Source organism: Eulemur rufifrons, chromosome 7 (genome assembly GCF_041146395.1).
Source record: "Eulemur rufifrons isolate Redbay chromosome 7, OSU_ERuf_1, whole genome shotgun sequence".
Taxonomy (NCBI): Eukaryota; Metazoa; Chordata; class Mammalia; order Primates; family Lemuridae; genus Eulemur; species Eulemur rufifrons.
In genome coordinates, this window is record NC_090989.1 from 153,928,330 (window position 1) to 153,947,364 (window position 19,035).

Sequence of the window (19,035 nt, forward strand, 5' to 3'; positions counted from 1 at the left end):
TGGTCTCTGAGGTGCCCTCCCTCTCGAGGATCTGGATGGTACTGCGTAGTTGGTATTCCCTCTCTTTGTCTCCTGTGAGGAGACAGAGCATTTATTTTATTTTATTTTTTTTTTTTTGAGAGAGAGTCTCACTCTTGCTCGGGGTAGAGTGCCGTGGCATCAGCCTAGCTCACAGCAACCTCAAACTCCTGGGCTCAAGCAATCCTTCTGCCTCAGCCTCCCGAGTAGCTGGGACTACAGGCATGTGCCTCCATGCCCGGCTAATTTTTTATATATATTTTTAGTTGTCCAGCTAATTTCTTTCTTTCCTTTTTTTTTTTTTTTTTTTAGTGGAGACGGGGTCTCTCTTTACTCAGGCTGGTCTCAAACTCCTGAGCCCAAACGATCCGCTCGCCTCGGCCTCCCAGAGTGCTAGAATTACAAGCATGAGTCACCGCGCCTGGCCTCAGAGCATTTTTTTTTAAATCATTTTTGGATAAGATGGGCTGTGGCTGCAGGAATGGAATCTCAACTTTTAGTCCTACTGTGTGCAGTTCATTTGCTATCAGCTCCCATTTGCATTTCTTTGGATTGTGATTGCTGGACATGACCTTGATTTGCTGAAATGGTAGTCATCCTGCCTATATGGCATCTATTAGATGCCTGGAAATCTGTGAGAATTCTAGAAGGGTCTAGAACCAGCCTTTAGTACTAAGTACTTCATAGAAGGTTTTCAATTAAATGTACTCCAAAAGAGTTGGCTGGGATTTACTTCACAGTAATCTGGAGGGAGAGGGGAGGGTTGGAATGGAGATACATTGGGGCTGACTACAAGTCGATTGGTGTTGGAGCAGGGTGATGAGTACATGGGTTTCATTATACTCTTCACTTTTGTAGATATTTGACATTTTTCATAATAAAAAAAATGTGCCTTCATGGTCAAGGAGTGATGACTTTCATATTTTTTATATTATCATGTTTTGCATAAATAACTTTTCATTGAGTAAGGCCTTTTTTTGGTATTGATTTTCAATGATTGGAGACCATGGCAATTAAGACTAAAGTTAGACTGGTGAGCAAAATCTTCAAATTTGTGTTATTAATCAGATTTAAAAGCATGTATAACATGTGGTTGCCTTGACTACAAGTCAGCCCTCCCTCTGTGGACCTGTAAAGAAAAAATGAAAGGGGGCAAAGTTAAGATCAGGTGCCAGAGAACTGACATTTTAGAGGCTGAGAGTAGATGTAGGTATAGAGTATGGGAGAAGTGAAATCTCACCATTTAAATTAGGGGTGAGCCTTGTCTAAGGTCAGAAGCCCTTTGGGATCCCACTACCACCACCATTACCAATGCTGATATTACCCCATTCTAGGCTGCTGTTCACCTACTCCTTTGTCTCTGTGCTTTAACCTTCTTTCTTCCTCTTATTCCTCTAGTACCTTATTGCCTTCTTCCCCACTATCCCTGACCCCCAAGACCTAAATCCATCCATCTTGATCTCTTTAGGCTGGTTTTCCTATATCATGTCCCTTTCTATACCGGGTCCAGAAGCTGGCCCACAGTTCACTCCTTTTCTTCATTTCTGCTTTTTAGTGAGTGACCACTAGTGTTTGTTAACAATTGTGATTGGACCAAGAAGTGGTTTAACACAGGCTGAGGCATGAAGAACCATTCGTGTAGGCTTAAAAGATTTCAGGCAGTTGGCAAGTAAGAATTCTAAATAAAAATTGAAACTACCACCTGTATTTTTTCAGGCCGTTGATGCTCACTGCCATCAGCTGCATCCTCCCTATGGCACTGGTAAGTGTGGGAAGGGCTGGTGACAGTTTTGGTGGGCTGCTGGATTTCTTTTTTCTGGGGGAAAAATCTATTTGCAAGCTATGTTGTTGACTTGTCCCTGAGGGCTGGACAGCTTAAACCACCTATAGGATACTAAAAAGATAAAGAAGCAATTAATCATGTTCATGGATTTCCTTGGAGAACTGTTGTCAGGAGCAGAGGATATTCAGTGTGTGCCTTGATCCTTACATAAAATTAGTATATTCTATGCATTATTTTGAATATTAAACTATCCAAGTGCTTTGGGGTGTCGAGTAATAACTGTTAAATTTCTTGAAACTCTTAAAACATTTTTCCCCAAAATAAGATATTGGCTGTGTACTAGAAAGCGTCCTGAATGTTGTATTTGCTTAGCTTTCCTTCAGTAGCAGGATTTATCTTCCTCTGCTATTTTAAGTTCTTTGTGGTCAGGGGATTCAAAAGTTTGTTCCAGTGATTAATTTAAAATTCTGATACTTACTTGAATTTGGAGGGGAGGAGGGAAATAAATTTGTGGCTGTCATTTACTAACAAACTTGGTGGACTTGGGACTTGTGATTTGAAAAATGATATCACAGTAATCTGCTTTCTGTTTAGGGATGTAGTGGAGAAAATACACACTGAATAAAATTGAAACAGAGTCGGGTAACAAGTCACAGAATTGTTAGTGTAAGCCCACTGCCAAATTGCTATTGGAGTTGCCTTATCTCAGGTTCCAAAACCCTGCAGCTGTCTCCTTGTAGTGAGTGGGTCAGAGGGCACCGAGATTCAGAAGTTTTAACTTATTAAGGTGGTTTCCATTCTAAGCTGACAGTTTGATTTCATTTCCCTAGTGTCTAAAGCCCTAAGATTGTGGAAGGAAATGCCTTCAGAACATTTTATCAAATGCTGAGGTTATAGATTTGTGTGCTGCTAACCATGTCAGGAACTGCTTGCTGGTAATAGCAGCTAAAGTACTCATACACTTTATTACATCTCTGTGAGAAAAATCTTAGCATTGTTGCCCCATGTCCTAGATTTCCCCTTGGCCCCACAGTTTACCCCTCCCCACCAGCCCTACTTTTGAAGCAGGCATAGAATTGTGTGACACATTTACTACGTTATTTAAAAAACAAAAAGGAGAACTTTACTCCTAAGCAGTAGTGTACTCCTTTAGGTATCTGTGCATAGTGTAACCAAGCGGAAACTACTGAACATGTTTTAGGGCTTGTGTTAGAGAGATGTCCTTCAAGTTTCTGTCACAAACACAGACTATGGAGTATAACGATGTTTGCCTGTGACCTTTGGAAAATACTGATGACAGGAAGCTAAGTCCTTTTTGACATGAATTAGCTAAATGCTTCTTGAAATAAAGATCTGGAAACAATCAACATCTGAGAATGTTGATATTGTAAATGCAATGGCAAAACGAAGCCATATTGGATTGAAGCCTGTAGGTAATGCAGAGCAATGTCTAGGGTAGATGGCAACTGAAGAGAGAAAGCTTCCCAGCAGCTTCTGACCCATTGTGATGCAGGATTGGAAGGTATAGGGGAAGAGGGAAGAAAGACAGGGAAGATGTGCTGCGCTTGGCTTCTGCTCTGACCCCATCTTTGACCCTGTGAATGCCTTCTATGGACTACCCAGAAACTTGAGGGCACCCTTTACTCTTTGGTGAACTTTATGCTTGCCCCACTCCCCCCCTTGCTCAGTCATATTCCCTTTCCTAGCTCCCAGTAAAAAGAGGAGTTCGTGGTTTATGTTCACACTATGGTGTAGACACAAATATGATTGCTCAAAGAAAGGCTAGGGAATAAGAATAAGGCAGGCCTAAGAGCTGTGCCTATGGAGAAGCGACATTTAAGGAGCTGGCAGACTGGGAGCAGAGCATCCAATGGAATACTAAAGCCTTGCTCAGGGAGATGGAGAAGAAGCCAAGATGGGTCAGCATTATAGACCCATGTGGAAATTTTATTACTATACTAAAATCCACAACGTATAATCAGTTAACCTTTGGTCAAAACTATGTTAAAACTGTAGAGGGAAATTTGTCCTTTTGAGGATTATATGTAAAAAGTCAAAGTGAGGTATTTGACACAGTAGTATACAAGACAGCCCTTTGTATATTGTGACATTTAATTATGTAAGTGATTGCCATTGAATTAAATTTGGCAAACCTTTCCCCCAACTGTTATTATGAAAAATTTAAAACATACAAAAGAAGTTTAAAGACTTGTACAGTGGGCATTCATACACCTACCATCTATATTATACACTTGCTAATCTGTTGTTACATTTGCTTCATTTATCCATCAATCAACTTTATTTTTTAACAGCCTTATTGAAGTATTTACGTACCATTAAACTCATCCATTTTAAAGTGTACCATTATATGAGTTTTAATAAATATATACAAGTGTGAAACCATTACCACAATCCCAGTTTTAGAACATTTTTGTCACCCAAAAAGTTCCCTTGTGTCCATTTGCAGTCAGTCTCTACTCCCAGCCCCAAGCAACTACTGATCTTCTGTTTCTGTAGTTTTACCTTTTCTAGAAATTTTATATAAATGGAATCATACAATATGCAGTCTATGTTGCCTGGTTCTTTCTCTTGACATAATGTTTTTGAGGTTCATCCACATAGTATCGTGTCAGTAGTGTGTTCCTTTTTATTGTTGAATGATGATTTTTCATTGGATATACCGCTTTTTATAATCCATTTATTCATCAATTGGTAGACATTTGGGTTGTTTCCAATTTTTGGCTATTACAAAATACGCTGCTATGACCATGTCCAGGGCTTAATCTAGACATGTTTTCATTTCGCTTGTATAGATAACTAGGATTGCTGGGTCACATGTAAGTGTATGTTTAACATTTTAGGAAAGTGCCAAACTGCTTTCTAAGGTGGCTGTACTATTTTATGTTCCCACCAGCATTATATAAGGTTCCAGTCTCTCTACATCCTTGATAACCCTTGATATTTTTGGTCTTTTGGATTATAATCATTCTAGTGAGTGTGAAGTGATATTTTGTGGTTTCGATTTGCATTGCATAATGACTAATGTCGTTAGTCATTACTGTAATTATTGATCTTTCCTTATGCTTATTTACTGTTCATACTTTTGTGGTGAAATAACTGTTCAAATCATTTGTCTATTTTTTAAAATTGGGGTGTATGTCTTATTGAGTTGCAAGAGTTCTTTATGTATTCTCAGTCAAGTCCTTTATCAGATACATGATTTCTCCCAGCCTGTGGCCTGTAGTCTCCATTTTCTTAATTATGTCTTTTGGAGAGTAAAAGTTTAATTTTAATGAAGTCCAGTTTGTCTTTTTTTCTTTTAAGGATTATACTTCCAGTGTCATATCTAAGAAATCTGCCTAAACCAAGGTCTCAAAGATTTTCTCCTATCTTGCCTTCTAAAGTTTTATAGTTTTAGGTTTTACATTCAGGTATGTGAACAGTTTTGAGTTAATTTTTGTGTGATATGAAGTAAGGGTCTACATTCTATGTTTTGTTTGTTTTGTATAAATAATTCAATTATTCTAGAAACATTTGTTGAAAAACCTTGTTTTTTCTTCCATTGAATTATATTGGCACCTTTGCTGAAAATTGACCGTATACGTGAGTTTACTTCTGGACTCTGAAGTTCCATTGATCTGTATATCCGTCCTTAAGCTATTGTCTCTATTGTTTGGTTACTATAGCTTTATAGTAATTCTTGAAATTAGATGGTATGTCTTCCAACTTTGCTCTTCTTTTTCAAGATTACTTTGGATATTCTGGATCCTTTACATTTCCACAACTTTTAAGATTAGCTATGAATTTTATCAAAAAAACCTGCTGGGAATAATTTTGATTTTGATCAGTTTTGATTGCTTTGTTCCATCTGTGGCTGTGCTGCACAGTATGGTAGCTGTGACTACATGTGGCCATGATTCTTTGAAATATGGTCAGTTTGCACTGAGATGTGCTGTAAGCCTTAAAATGTACACTAGATTTGGAATAAAAAGGAATGAAAATAGTTTATTAACACATTCTATGCATTACATGTTGAAATAATATTTTGGATATATAGGGTTAAGTATATTATTAAAAGAAATTTTACCTGTTTAAGTGTTTTTTTAAAAAATTTTCCATTTGTTTGCTGCTGTGTAGTAATACCTTTGATTTTTGTATATTGGCCTTTTATTTTGCTACCTTACTAAGTTCATTTGTTCTAGTAGTAATTTTGTACATTCCTTTAGGATTTTCTATATAAAAAGTCATTTATCTAGGAATACAGACAGATTTACTTCTTCTTTTCCAATCTTTATGTCTTATTTCTTTTTCTTGCCTTATTACACTGGCTAAGGCCTCCAGTATAATGTCAAACAAAATGGTGAGAATGTATATCCTTGACATTTTCCTGATCCTTAGCATTGACTGTTTCATCGTTGAGTATGTTTTTCATTGATGCCCTATATTAGATTCAGGCAGTTAACTTTTCTTCCTAATTTGCTGAGAATTATTATCTTGAATGAGTATTGAATTTTGTTAAGTGGGTTTTCTGCATCTGTTTAAATGATCATTTGGGGGGTTTTTCCCTTTATTTTGTTAATTCAGTGAATTGCATTAAGGAGTTTTTATTTATTTATTAAATTTTTTTCAACACGTCCTTGACTTGAACATTAAAGAGTTTTTAAATGTTAAATCAGCTTTGTATTCCTGGAATAACTATCACTTGATTTGATATATTATCCTTTTTCTATATTGCTGGATTTGATTTGCTAAGATTTCTGGATTAAGGATTTTGGTGTCTATATTTGTAAGGAATATTGGTTTGTAATTTCTTTTCTTTTTCTTCATGTTATTTATTTACTTTTTTGAGACAGAATCTCACTCTGTTGTCCAGTCTAGAGTGCCGTGGCGTGGTGTTAGCCTAGCTCACAGCAACCTCAAACTCCTGGGCTTGAGCAATCCTTCTGCCTCAGCCTCCCGAGTAGCTGGGACTACAGGCATGTGCCACCATGCCCAGCTAATTTTTTCTATATAGTTTTAGTTGTCCAGATAATTTCTTTCTTTCTTTCTTTCTTTCTTTTTTTTTTTAGTAGAGACGGGGGTCTCGCTCTTGCTCAGGCTGATCTCGAACTCCTGAGCTCAAATGATCTGCCTGCCTCAGCCTGTCAGAGTGGTAGGATTACAGGCATGAGCCACTGCACCTGACCTTCATGTTATATTTTTGTCAGATATTTGTACCAGAGTTAGCCTTATAAAACAAGTTTGGAAGAAATGTTTCTTTTTTCTCTAGTTTTCTTTTTCTTTTTTTTTTTTTGAGATGGAGTCTTGCTCTGTCACCTGGGCTAGGGTGCCGTGGCGTCAGCCTAGCTCACAGCAACCTCAAACTCCTGGGCTCAAGCTATTCTCCTGCCTCAGCCTCCTAAGTAGGTGGTATTATAGGCACACACCACCATGCCCAGCTAATTTTTCTATTTTTAGTAGAGATGGGGGTCTCACTGTGGCTCAGGCTGGTCTTGAGCTCCTGACCTCAAGCCTCCCAGAGTGTTAGGATTACAGGCGTGAGCCATGACACCCAGCCTTCTCTAGTTTTTCAAAGCATTTGTATAAAATCAGTGTTGATAGAATTCACTAGTATAACCCCCGAGCCTGGAATTTTGTGGGAAGGTTTTTGGTCATGAATTCAGTGTCTTTAATAGATACAGAGCTATTCAGTTTTTCTTTTTCATTTTGTGTCAGTGTCGGAGAACTTGTTGATTTCATCTAAGATGTCAAATTTATTAGAATTACATTGTTCGTAACATTTCCTTATTTTCTTTTTAATGTCTGTACAATTTGTAGGAGTAGTCCCTTTTCCACTATTATTGGTAATTTGTATTCTCTTTTTCTCTTAATTGTTCTAGCTAAGATTTTATTGAATGTCAATCTTTTTAAAGAATAAACTTTTAGACTTTGTTAATTTTCTCAGTTATTTGTTTTGGATTTTGTTTCTCTTTTTATTATTTTATTCTTTCTACTTAGTTTGAATTCAGTTATCTTTTTCAAACTTCTTAGGGTGGACCCTTATGTCATTGATTTTTGGACCTTTTCTATTATAAACATTTACAGTTCTAAATTTTCTTCTAACCATTGTATTAGCTGCATCTCACAAATTTTATTTTGTGGTATTTTCATTATCATTCAGTTCAAAACATTTTCTAATTTCTCTTGTGATTTCTACTTTGACACATGGATTCTATAGAAGTATGTTCTTTAATTTCTAAATATTTGCTACAAAGAATGGCATTATTGGCAGAGAACAGTTAAGAGAAACATATGGGGGTACTGGAATCATTCATTGTATGTGTGGAGGGGTTGTTCAGTGGTGGGGACTCTTTTCTACAAAGGCTTAAAGTTTGTCCTGTGATGTACTAGAGAGTGGTGATGGGTTTTAAGCAGAGTAGGAACAGATCCTGGCAAGGTGTAAGGTCTCTGTAAGAACTATGTTATTGTTACTGTTACATAGGGGCACCAGGAAGCTCATCCTGAGGATAGTGGAGTGGAGGGGTCCAGACAATAGACAGGCTATCAATTAAGATACTTTTCCATCATCTAGGTGACAGTGAGGCTCTTCTGATGGGATTACTGGGCAGAGGAAGAACTAGAGATTGGACAGTGGAATGGTGGTGATGAGAGAGGGTGGGGGAGTGGTAAGGAAGAGTGAGACATGGAGGAAAAGTGCAAGGCATCCTACCTTGGGAGGAGTGGAAATGTGGTGCTCCCCCTCCCCCACTGCCAAGATGGGGATACCAGAGGAAGAGCGGGGAGTGGATTGGGGAAGAGTAGGGAATAGTGGATTGGGGGAATGGGTTTGCTGGAAATGGTGACCCATTGAGAAGGACCCTCTTTGGCCCCTGAGATGGAGAGAACTGTAGATGCCTATTTTGTCTCTGTGATTACAGACTCAGATTACTATGTACCTTGAGACTCCTAGCTTTTGTACAAGAAACTTAGTTCTTAGTTTCTAGTCTTCCTTAGTGTTTCTAGAAGTAGAACAGGCCTTCATAAATAAATATGACTTTTAATCCATCAATTACATGTTGATCTAACAGAACTGCAAGTTTATTCTGAATACAACATTGGTCATATTTGTGCCTTCATAAGCCATTAGTCTTTTTTGGCTTTCAGTGGTTGATTACTACCCTGGACCCATTTTCCTTTTTAGAAAAGGTTTGGCCTTCTTTTTCTAAGTTGTCTTGATAATACTTAATCCTCACTACCACACCTTGTTAGTTCCTTGATCAAAACAGCCCAGCAAGAGTTCTCTTGATTCTGCCGAGATGTTTTCTCTCCACACTTGAACACATACTAAAGGGTAACAAGGGTAGAAGACTCTTCCCAGGTATAAAAATGTTGACTCAAATAGATTCAGAATGGATTGTTGAGCTTTTTGAACATTAAACAGTGATGGTGTGAATACGCATTCTTTCCTTAGAAAGCTCAGCTGTTTTGCATTTTAGGTAGATTTGATTTTTTTTTTTTTTTTTTACCTTGAATGTGGCTTGATATTACCTACAAAGTTTATTCTGGCCTGCCTGCCAGGAAGTCATGGTGGCCAGCACTTCCTCTGGAAAATGGCTGGGTGAAGGGTAGGTGCAGTGAGTTCTCTTTTATGGCCCAAATGACGGAGAAAGTGGCCTCCCTACTGAGCCTGTCTTTTAGAATGAATTCTTCTAATGTACTGTTCTCATATTGTCTTCCTACATGCCTGTGCTGCTTTTGCTTAGAGGGCCCTTTGGAACCTGGCTTTCTTACAGATCCTCCCTGGTGAGGATTACTGGGTGAGGTGCAGTCACACCGCATTTTGCCTTAATTAATGGTCTCAGAATTCCTGCAGAAGGCTGCTGGGAGATACTTGGAGCTGATGCTTGTATGTGCCTATAGTCTTGTATATATTGATGTATTCTCAGCTGTTGGTACTAAAAGAATAGATTCACTTCACTGTCACTTTTATAAAGTGATGGGTGTATCCTCTCTCCAGATGATTCCAACCAGAATTCAACTCAGCTGGGGTATTGAGTTGGTTGTTAACAGACTTGTAGTTCATCAGGAAATTTTTGGTTTCATTGTGGCTGTTAGTGCTGTTGAGATCAAGGGATCAGGCCAGGTGTACGGTGTTAAAATTTCTTGACTTTCCTGATGAAACAGAATTTTATTTTGAAAGTCCACAGGTTAAAGGCATCATATCATTCAATAATCGGCATATATTGAGTGGCCACCCTGTGTCTGGTCCAGTTTTGGGCTCTGTGGATCTGTGAGAGGCAGCTTGATCTCTGTTCTTAAAAATTCACCTAAGTCATCTGTGGTGATAAAGAGAGGAGGCTGCTGGAAATGGCCAGGACTCCTCTGGGTTTCCTTGGTAGCTCAGTGCCTTTCTTTGGTTGTCACTGCATAGTGAGACATTTAGAAGTCAGGACGGAAAACAATGAGTATAGGGCTGATTGGGTAAGAGAAAACAAAAAAGATTCCAGCAAGGAGTTCATCCAAAACAGTATCATTATCGTGTTTTCAAAAAGCATTTTAGGCCAGGTGCAGTGGTTCACGCCTGTAATCCTAGCACTCTGGGAGGCCAAGATGGGCGGATCATTTGAGCTCAGGAGTTGACACCACGGCACTCTAGCCCCGGGCAACAGAGTAAGACTGTCTGAATAAATAAATACATAAAAAGTATTTGTAGCCAAAAGCTACATTCAAGGAGTTGTTAAAGTTTAAATAAGATGTCTTGTCTTTGTTTTCATTTTGTGATAGTGGTCTATTGGGGATGAATAGTTTTGTTACAGACACAGCAAAAATATCAGCTATAATTCAGGAAACTTAGGCCTAAAGTCTCCATGGGCCTCAACAAGAATATACCATGGCAGCATGTTTGGGTCAGATGCCTCTTACCTTGTGTGGAAGGGAAGTGGGGACTCCTGTCCTGAGTGAAGCAAGCTCTCTTGAGACCTTGGTTTTCTCCAGGTTAACCGGGACTGTAGGACAGGAAGGCACTCACTGATTGCACAGCCTTTGACCGTCGTGCTCTGGGATGTGCCCTTATTACACCTGTCTACTTTCAGGAGTGACTTGAGCTCTAGGAGTGGGGATCACATGTTGGTCACTGTGTATCTTCCCCTCTGCAGTTCTTGTCTGTAGACCAGACACACACTACCTTATAGGTCCTTGGTACTCCTATTTAAGGACTCAGTACAGCGAGCAGAGTACCAAGGTTCTGTGTTTTCTTGGCTCCCTCGCTTTTAAGTATGCTTCTAGTTTCTCCTTGCTTCAGTAGCACCGTCATTCTTTGTAGTGCTTTCATTGGGAAGCCTGATACAGGGCTCCAAACACATCCTAATCTTCTGTGGTCTCACCCTAGTCTTGATACTCAGGTGGTTTTGTTTTGTAACTACCTTATTTCCCAATTAGCAAGATATTATGGTATAACATGTAGACGCTTTCTTCATACTTGCTTTTTTTTTTTTTTTTTTTTTGAGGCAGAATCTTACTTTGTCACTGTGGGTAGAGTGCAGTGGCATCATCATAGCTCAGTGCAACCTCAAACTCCCGGGCTCAAGTGATCTTCCTGCCTCAGCCTCTTGAGTAGCTGGGACTGTAGGCATACACCACAACATCTGGCTAATTTTTCTATTTTTAGTAGAGACAGGGTCTCAGCCTTGCTCAGGCTGGTTTTGAACTCCTGAGCTCAAGTAATCCTCCTGCTTCAGCCTCCCAGAGTGCTAGGATTACAAATACTTGCTTCTTTAACCTAACATTAAAATGTGAACTTCTAACCCAGGCGTGGTGGCAAGCACTTGTAGTCCCAGCTACTCAGGAGGCTGAGGTAAGAGGATCTGGGTTCTAGGCTGTAGTGTGCTATGATTGCACCTATGAATAGCTACTGCACTCCAGCCTAGGCAAAATAGTGAGACACAGTCTCAAAAAGAGAAAAAGTGATCTTCTTTCTATGTCAGTAGAAACATAACATCCTCTTCAATAACTATTAATACATGGTAGTCCATTGTGTGGCTCTGTCGTATATTATTTATCATGCTCATTTTTGTTGTACACTTAGGTTATTTCTAATTTTTTACTATTGTAAATAATACTACAGTGCATATCCTCTGTCATTTCCTCTATAGGAATTTACAGAAGTAGAATGGCTAGCGCAGAGCACCTTCTGAGGTTCTTTGATGGCCATAACTATGTGCTTTAATTGTCCCCTAATTGAATCTAGGGACTAGAAAGGCTACCTACAAACTTTTGAACTGTCCTTACAATTAGGGCTCATTGGCTGCTGGGAATTCAGGCATTTTTAAACAGGATTGCTGTTTTTTTGTCTTGTTTGGTTTTTGGGGTTTTCTTGTGGGATTTATATTAATACAAGAAGTACAGATCTCGAGATTTTCTGCAAGTAATAGGCCTAACTGGAAGTAGACTGCCTACAGTAGCTTTAGGGAACTTCTGTCACATCAGGGAACCCATAGCTCTTGTGCTTATAGTGGATGCCATGTTATTTACTGTAGAAGGGGTGGTTTTGCTAATTTTCAAATGAAATTAATTTTCTTGGAAGTGTCATTAATGAAAACAAAGATAGAAAATCAAGAGATCCATGAAATCACTAAGATTATGAGTCTGAACTTAAAAGACAAAGGAGAGAACGAGAGGAGAAATTTGGTAATCAAGCCTGGGCTTGTCATAGACATGAATGTATGCATTTCTCAAAGTGTGGACCATACTAAAAGAAATTATGGTTATAATTTTATTTTTCTCTTTCTTCTTTTTAGGTATCTCATTCAGTTGCTAAACTTATATTAGTTAATTTCCACTGGCAAGTCTCAGAGATATTGGACAGGTAAGATATTTGAGGGAGGGAGATAACATTGCCCATAGCACCCCTCTTTGTCCACCTACCCAGTAGTGATTATTGTTTACATTTTGGAGCATATTCTTCCAATGTGTATGATTGATTGGTTGATTTAGAGACAGGGTCTTGCTCTGTCACTCTGGCTGGAGTGAAGTGGTGTGATCATAGCTCACTGTAATCTTGAATCCTGGGCACAAGTGATCCTCCTGCCTCAGCCTCCCAATTATCTGGGAGTACAGGTGCTCACCACCATGCCCTGCTAATTTTTTTAAAAATAGAGGCAGTGTCTCACTGTGTTGCCAGGCTGGCCTTAAACTCCTGGACTCAAGTGATCCTCCTGCCTCTGGCCTCCCAAAGCACTGGGATTACAGGTATGAGCCACCTTGCCTGGCCGCCCTTCTTAATTTTTAATCAGTGCTCTTCTAGGTAACACTTGCCAGCATCTCCAGTTACTTCTTTTTTGGATACATCAAGTGAGGAATGTATCATAATACATGACATATTTTCTTTAGAAAAGGTGGGCCACTTTGCTACCCATCACCTCTGCCAGCAGGCTATTTTGAGTATTCTTTCCAGCTCCTCCAGAACCAGAGCTTTTGAGGCACAGACCTTGGAGTCTCAAGATGTCTTAGAAGTTGTCAGGAAGAGAGGTTCCTTCCCCTCTTCCACATTCTCTGTAAAGATCTCCTATTCCCCACCCTCAGAGTCCTGTGCCTCTGTCTAGCTCAGTGTTTCTCATCCTCAGTACTATTGACATTTTGGGCTAGATAATCCTTTGTTGTGGGGGACCATTCTCTGAATTATAGATGTTTGGCAGCATCCCTGGGCAGTGCTACCTGCTAGAAATCAATAGTAGCAGCACCTCTATGTCCTTGACAATTAGAAATGTCAGATAACCCCTGGGGACAAAATTTTCTGTGGTGAGAGGAACTGGTTACTACCCATGCTGTTTCACATTGCAGTGAGTCTTCCTTTCCTCTGTATGGTGTGATTTTATTTGTCTACAGAGGAAGATCAAGCCTTCCCTTCTCCAGGCTAAACACAAGTGAAATGGCCATGTCAGCTGGAACATCTCAGCACAATCAGAGAAGGGCAAATGAGTTCCTGATTCACTAACTACACTCATGCTTTATATTCGAGAGCGGAACACATTTAGGTAGAATTGCAGATGAACTGCTGTCTCACTATTGTTACTACTGTCCCAAACTCTAGATCCACATAAGTTCTGGTAATGGGATATCTCTCGCTATCCAATTCTTCCAGCATAGCTCAGGAGTATAGATTTGGATGGCCAAAGATATTTAGAACACTAGTATGGAAGCCAGGAATAAAATGGGTCCATCATTAAGGATAATAAAGGGAAACATTCTGACTAGATAGGGAAATCACATAGATGAAAAATAATGCTTTCCAGTTCCATTTCCAGGTGTCTTAGAAATGTATTTAGCTGGGCTTTTTGTGGCACTTGTGATAATTCTGTATTTAATTATTTGCTTATTTTTCAGTCACAATGGACGTTATGTTTTTTAATGTGCCCATCCTTCATTCCAGAATGGAGCTAAATTTTTATTAGGAAAGATAATTACTTTTTTAAAATGTGTATGTGATGTTTGTAAGTTTTAAAGAAGACTAAAGTCAGTTCCTTAGTGTCCATACAAATAAGAAACCCTCTGACCTTTACTCAGGCCTCTTGTGGCAATCCCTGCCTGGCTGTACCCCTTTCCTTCCCTTCTTTCCTTTCCTTCCTCCCTTTCAAGGCAACAAGTGTCTTGAATTCATTGTTGATCATTTTCTTGTTTACTCTTAGTCTTTTATTTGTATGTTTTGGGGACTTTATAGATATGGAATTACGCTATGTCTTCCAACTTTTAAAATTAACATGGTTGCATTTTATGCCATCCTTCTGTCAAAGGACCTTTTCATCCTCCTGTCAAAAAATGTTTGTGAGTTTTTAGTCTTTTGCTGTTAAAATAATGCAGCTCTGAAAATTCTTATAGGTGACTCCTAGTGTCACATAATTTTTTTAGGGTTAAATATAGAAAGTGGAATTGCTGGACTGTAGCATACGTGTATCTTCAGCTTTACTTGATAATGCCAGATTGTTTTCCAAAGTGATTGTACCACTTTACATTCCCAGCAGTGGTATTTGAGTGTTCTCATATTGTCACACTTAAAGTTTTATAAGCTGGTGGGTGTAAATTGTATCTAACTATTTTTTAATTTCAATATCCCAGATTATTGAGGAAGTTGAGTATCTTTTCATATGTTTAATGGCCATTTGTGCTGCCTCTTCTGTGATATGCCCAAGTCTTCTGCCTATTTTTTTACTGTATTTGTCTTTCCAAATGGATTCTTAGGAGTTTTTGTTTATTCTGAATACTAATCCTTTGCCAGTTTTACATATATAATACATAAATATAAAACTTATATATATAAAAATATATATTTTATATATATATATAATTGTCTTCCAGTTTGTGGCTTGACTTTTCACTTTATGGTGTCTTCTGATGAACTAAAGTCCTTAAATGTAACATGAATTATCGACTTTTTCTTTATATTTTGCATTTTCTGTGTCTTAAGAAATTCTTCCCTATTCTGAAGACATAGAGATATTTGCCTGTATTTCCAGAAAGAGATTTAAAACAGGTCTGGCCTGTCATAAGTATTTTTCTTACAATTCAGTGCCTTTGAGGCAGAGTTACTTTTCTCATACCAATTGAGAGCTAAAAATTGAAAGAGAAAAAAGTCTTTGTACTAAGGTAAAAAGAAGCTTGGTTCTGTGAGGAGGTAATTAGAGACAAAGACTACTTCAGTATGACTACAACACATAGTGGTCTGTCTGTTATTGCTCAAAGATAAAAATGTCTTTAGTTTCTGATTCTCTTTATTTCTGCTTTTTGTTTTGTAGATACAAGTCCAATTCTGCTCAACTGCTAGTTGAGGCTCGCGTTCAGCCTAATCCATCAAAACATGTGAGTGTCTCCTACTTGAGTAGGCCTTCTCCTAATGCACATGGCTCTGTGGCTTACAGTGACATTGAGAACCATCTTTGCTTTGTTTATAGTGTAACATGCCCAAAATATTTGTTCCAATGTTGCCCTAAATCTTTCTATTTCTGTTACAGTTTGAAAATATTCCTTATAGATAGGGTGTAAATCATAGCCTGTGCTTGGGCCTGTCCAGCCTCACCTTCCTCTGCACTTACAGCCTGCACTTGATTCCTCTGAATGCCTTGGTTTTCCTGAAATCACTGCATACCTCTTTGATTCTGTTTGTGCTCTCCCTGGCCTGGAATGTTCAGACTCTATCCCCATCTTGCTTGTGGGAATGGAATTCACCTTTAAAGACCCAAATCCAAGCTACCTCTTTCACAAAGCCCGTCTCCTGTGATCACTCCCCTCCAAACTCACATAATTATATCTTAGGCTCTTACATGTGTTGTAGTGATTAACTCATATCATTTTATTTCCCCTCCCATAGGAACTGTGTCTTAACAATGTATGGTGATTTTCTGTGTATCTAGGAGCTCCACAGACATTTGTTGAATATTCTGAATCAGGGTTAAAAAAAGCTCTTAGGAGAGAGAATTGAGGCTCAGATCACCATATAATTTCTGCAACCTCTTAGGAATAAGGTTTTCAGAAGCATACTGGATAAACATGACAATCCAGTTCTTTCCCTCAACTTGCCTTTTGTATTACCAGTGAACTAAAAAGAACCTAATATATAAACTTGTAATTGGACTTTTTCATTGGTTTGTGGTTTTGACTTACAGTCCCCAAATTGTCTGCCAGTTTGTGTAGCATAGTGTGGTGTGGATTCTGGAGTTCATGCTTTACAGTTATTTTCCCACTTCCTAGAAGAATTCCTTCCTTAGTAGGTGTCTTCCCCATCCTTCTAAATTAATTACATGTGACATCTCTGGTGTATTATATGTGGATGAGTTGTAACTTGGTAAAAGCCGTAATATTTTGTGGTTTGGGCATATTGGTATGGAAAAACCACTGTCCTTGACAAGTAAAACTGCAGCGTTGGCTGTTAGAACCTTTATAGATTCAGCCTCCAAGAACTTTTGTGACTGAGTTTGTAGTAATTGTTGAGGGGTCACTCTGTGCTGTGTGAATGGGGGCAGTTTATAAAAGAAACCTGATAGCCTCTAAAAGAAGTTGGACTAAATGACTTCTAAGGACCTTGGCAATTCTGAGATCCTGAGTTTTTCAATCTGACATTGTAAACCAAGTTCTCATTTTGGCCTTCTGTCTGAATGCTAGTGATTCTGTAAGCTCAACTCAGCTGCTGCCTCCTTCAGGAAGCCTTCCTGGCATATACTTTATACTTAGCACCCTTGCAACTCAGAGTCCACACATTGCAGTTGAGCTTTGACACTTGTTGCAGGGTCAGTATTACCTTCCATGCACCTAACCGTACGAGGCCTTATGGCCTCCTGGACCTAAGGCTCCTCTTTGGTTCATGTGGCTTTACCTCTCTTCAGGTCCCCACAGCCCATCCTTCTCACCACTGTGCAGTGTGTATGCAGTTTGTGCGGAAGGAAAACCTACTCTCTCTGGCCTGTCAGCACCAGTTTTGCCGCAGCTGCTGGGAGCAGCATTGCTCAGTACTTGTCAAGGATGGCGTGGGTGTGGGTAAGTCTGCCATAGAACTTTTAAAAGACTGGCATAAAGTATTTATCTTCGACCCTGGCTTTTTGTGTACTAGGTAAACTGTTTTTTTCCTGAGGCTCATTGAGGGGTTTTTTTTTCTTTTTTTTTTTTTTTTTTTTTGAGACAGAGTCTCACTCTGTTGCCCGGGCTAGAGTGAATGCCGTGGCGTCAGTCTAGCTCACAGCAACCTCAAACTCCTGGGCTTAAGCGATCCTACTGCCTCAGCCTCCCCAGTAGCTGGGACTACAGGCATGCGCCACCATGCCCGGCTAATTATTTTTGTATATATATATTTTAGTTGTCCATATAATTTCTTTCTATTTTTAGTAGAGACGGGGTCTCACTCTTGCTCAGGCTGGTCTTGAACTCCTGATCTCGAGCGATCCACCCATCTCGGCCTCCCAGAGTGCTAGGATTACAGGCGTGAGCCACCGCGCCCGGCCGCATTGAGGTTTTTATTGTCAGAACTAGTGGTTTCCAAACACATCAGTCTAAACAATCTAAAAGTTTTCCCCAGTCCTCAGCAAAATGAGAAACTTAAAGATATTGTTAAAAGACAAAAGATTTATACCATCTGAAGAGAAACCAGAGTACAAGATAAATCTTAGTGTAAGTGTAAGGCTGCCTTCTCTCACCTTTTGGGAGAATGGTCCTTTTAAGCTGCCTACCTTGATTCCCCAAGTGGCAGCCATAACTCAGGAGCACCCAAGAGAGTTTGCTGCTATTTAGGTAATGTAGTAGCACAAATCAAATTTGATGATTAGTTACAGGAGTATTGATTATACTATGACTTGATGATATTGAAACTAATTATCATCACATTAATTGGTATCTGCAAAATACCACAATTGGTAATAATCACATGCAGATAATACTAAACATCACAAAACTAAATTATTAGTCAAGAACCCTATATAAGGATTTCTAAAATGCTTTTGTTAAAAAATAAAAATGATTTTGTAATTTAATGGTGCTATTGGTGATATATGTATAATTTTGGATAATATTTTAGTTATATCACTTTGAAAATATGTTAATTTTTCTCTTCTCTTTGGATAAATTCTGTTGCTTCAGGGGTTTCCTATATGGAATCTGGATTTGTTGGTTAAACCCAACAGGCAAGTATATTGTCTTGTGTCTTCTGTAATATGGTTGTCTATCAGGTTGTCTTTGTTCAACAGGAGTCTCTTGTATGGCTCAGGACTGTCCACTCCGTACACCAGAGGACTTTGTGTTTCCGTTGCTTCCCAACGAAGAATTGAGAGACAAATACAGGCGCTACCTCTTCAGGGACTACGTGGAGGTACGGCCAGATGGTCACCACAGTTACTTATTTTATAGACTAGGTTACCATTAGGTACTGTTCTTTAAAGAAAGAGCTCCATGGCTTTAAAAAAGTTTGAAAACCACTAGAGTGGTATTGAACACAGGCCCTGGAGTCAGTCAGACCAATGTGTGAAACCCAGGTCTGTTCCTTCCTTACTGTGCAACTGTTGACCCATTATTTTACCTCTCCGAGTCTTGGTTTTTCTCTTTTGTAGATTGGGCAGAAGTCCCTACATTATACATAGTTGCTTAATACATTGACTGCCATGTGAGTTGTATTTAACTGAGGCTAGTTTTGACCCTGGGGCCTTGTAAAGCAAAACCCTGCAGTTGGTTCATGAAAATATTACTTGTTGATGTTCTTATTGTTACAATTAATATTGACAGTT

General features: G+C 39.0%; 1 protein-coding gene across 1 annotated transcript in view; it reads left to right on the top strand.

The window, feature by feature from the left end:
- Positions 1-19,035, top strand: part of ARIH2 (ariadne RBR E3 ubiquitin protein ligase 2) — a 49,631-nt gene that overhangs the window by 19,347 nt on the left and 11,249 nt on the right. The window contains exons 4-7 of the mRNA XM_069475647.1: positions 12,577-12,644; positions 15,568-15,631; positions 17,152-17,302; positions 18,502-18,623. Coding sequence (XP_069331748.1) covers positions 12,577-12,644; positions 15,568-15,631; positions 17,152-17,302; positions 18,502-18,623 — 405 coding nt within the window. The remainder of the gene's footprint in view (positions 1-12,576; positions 12,645-15,567; positions 15,632-17,151; positions 17,303-18,501; positions 18,624-19,035) is intronic.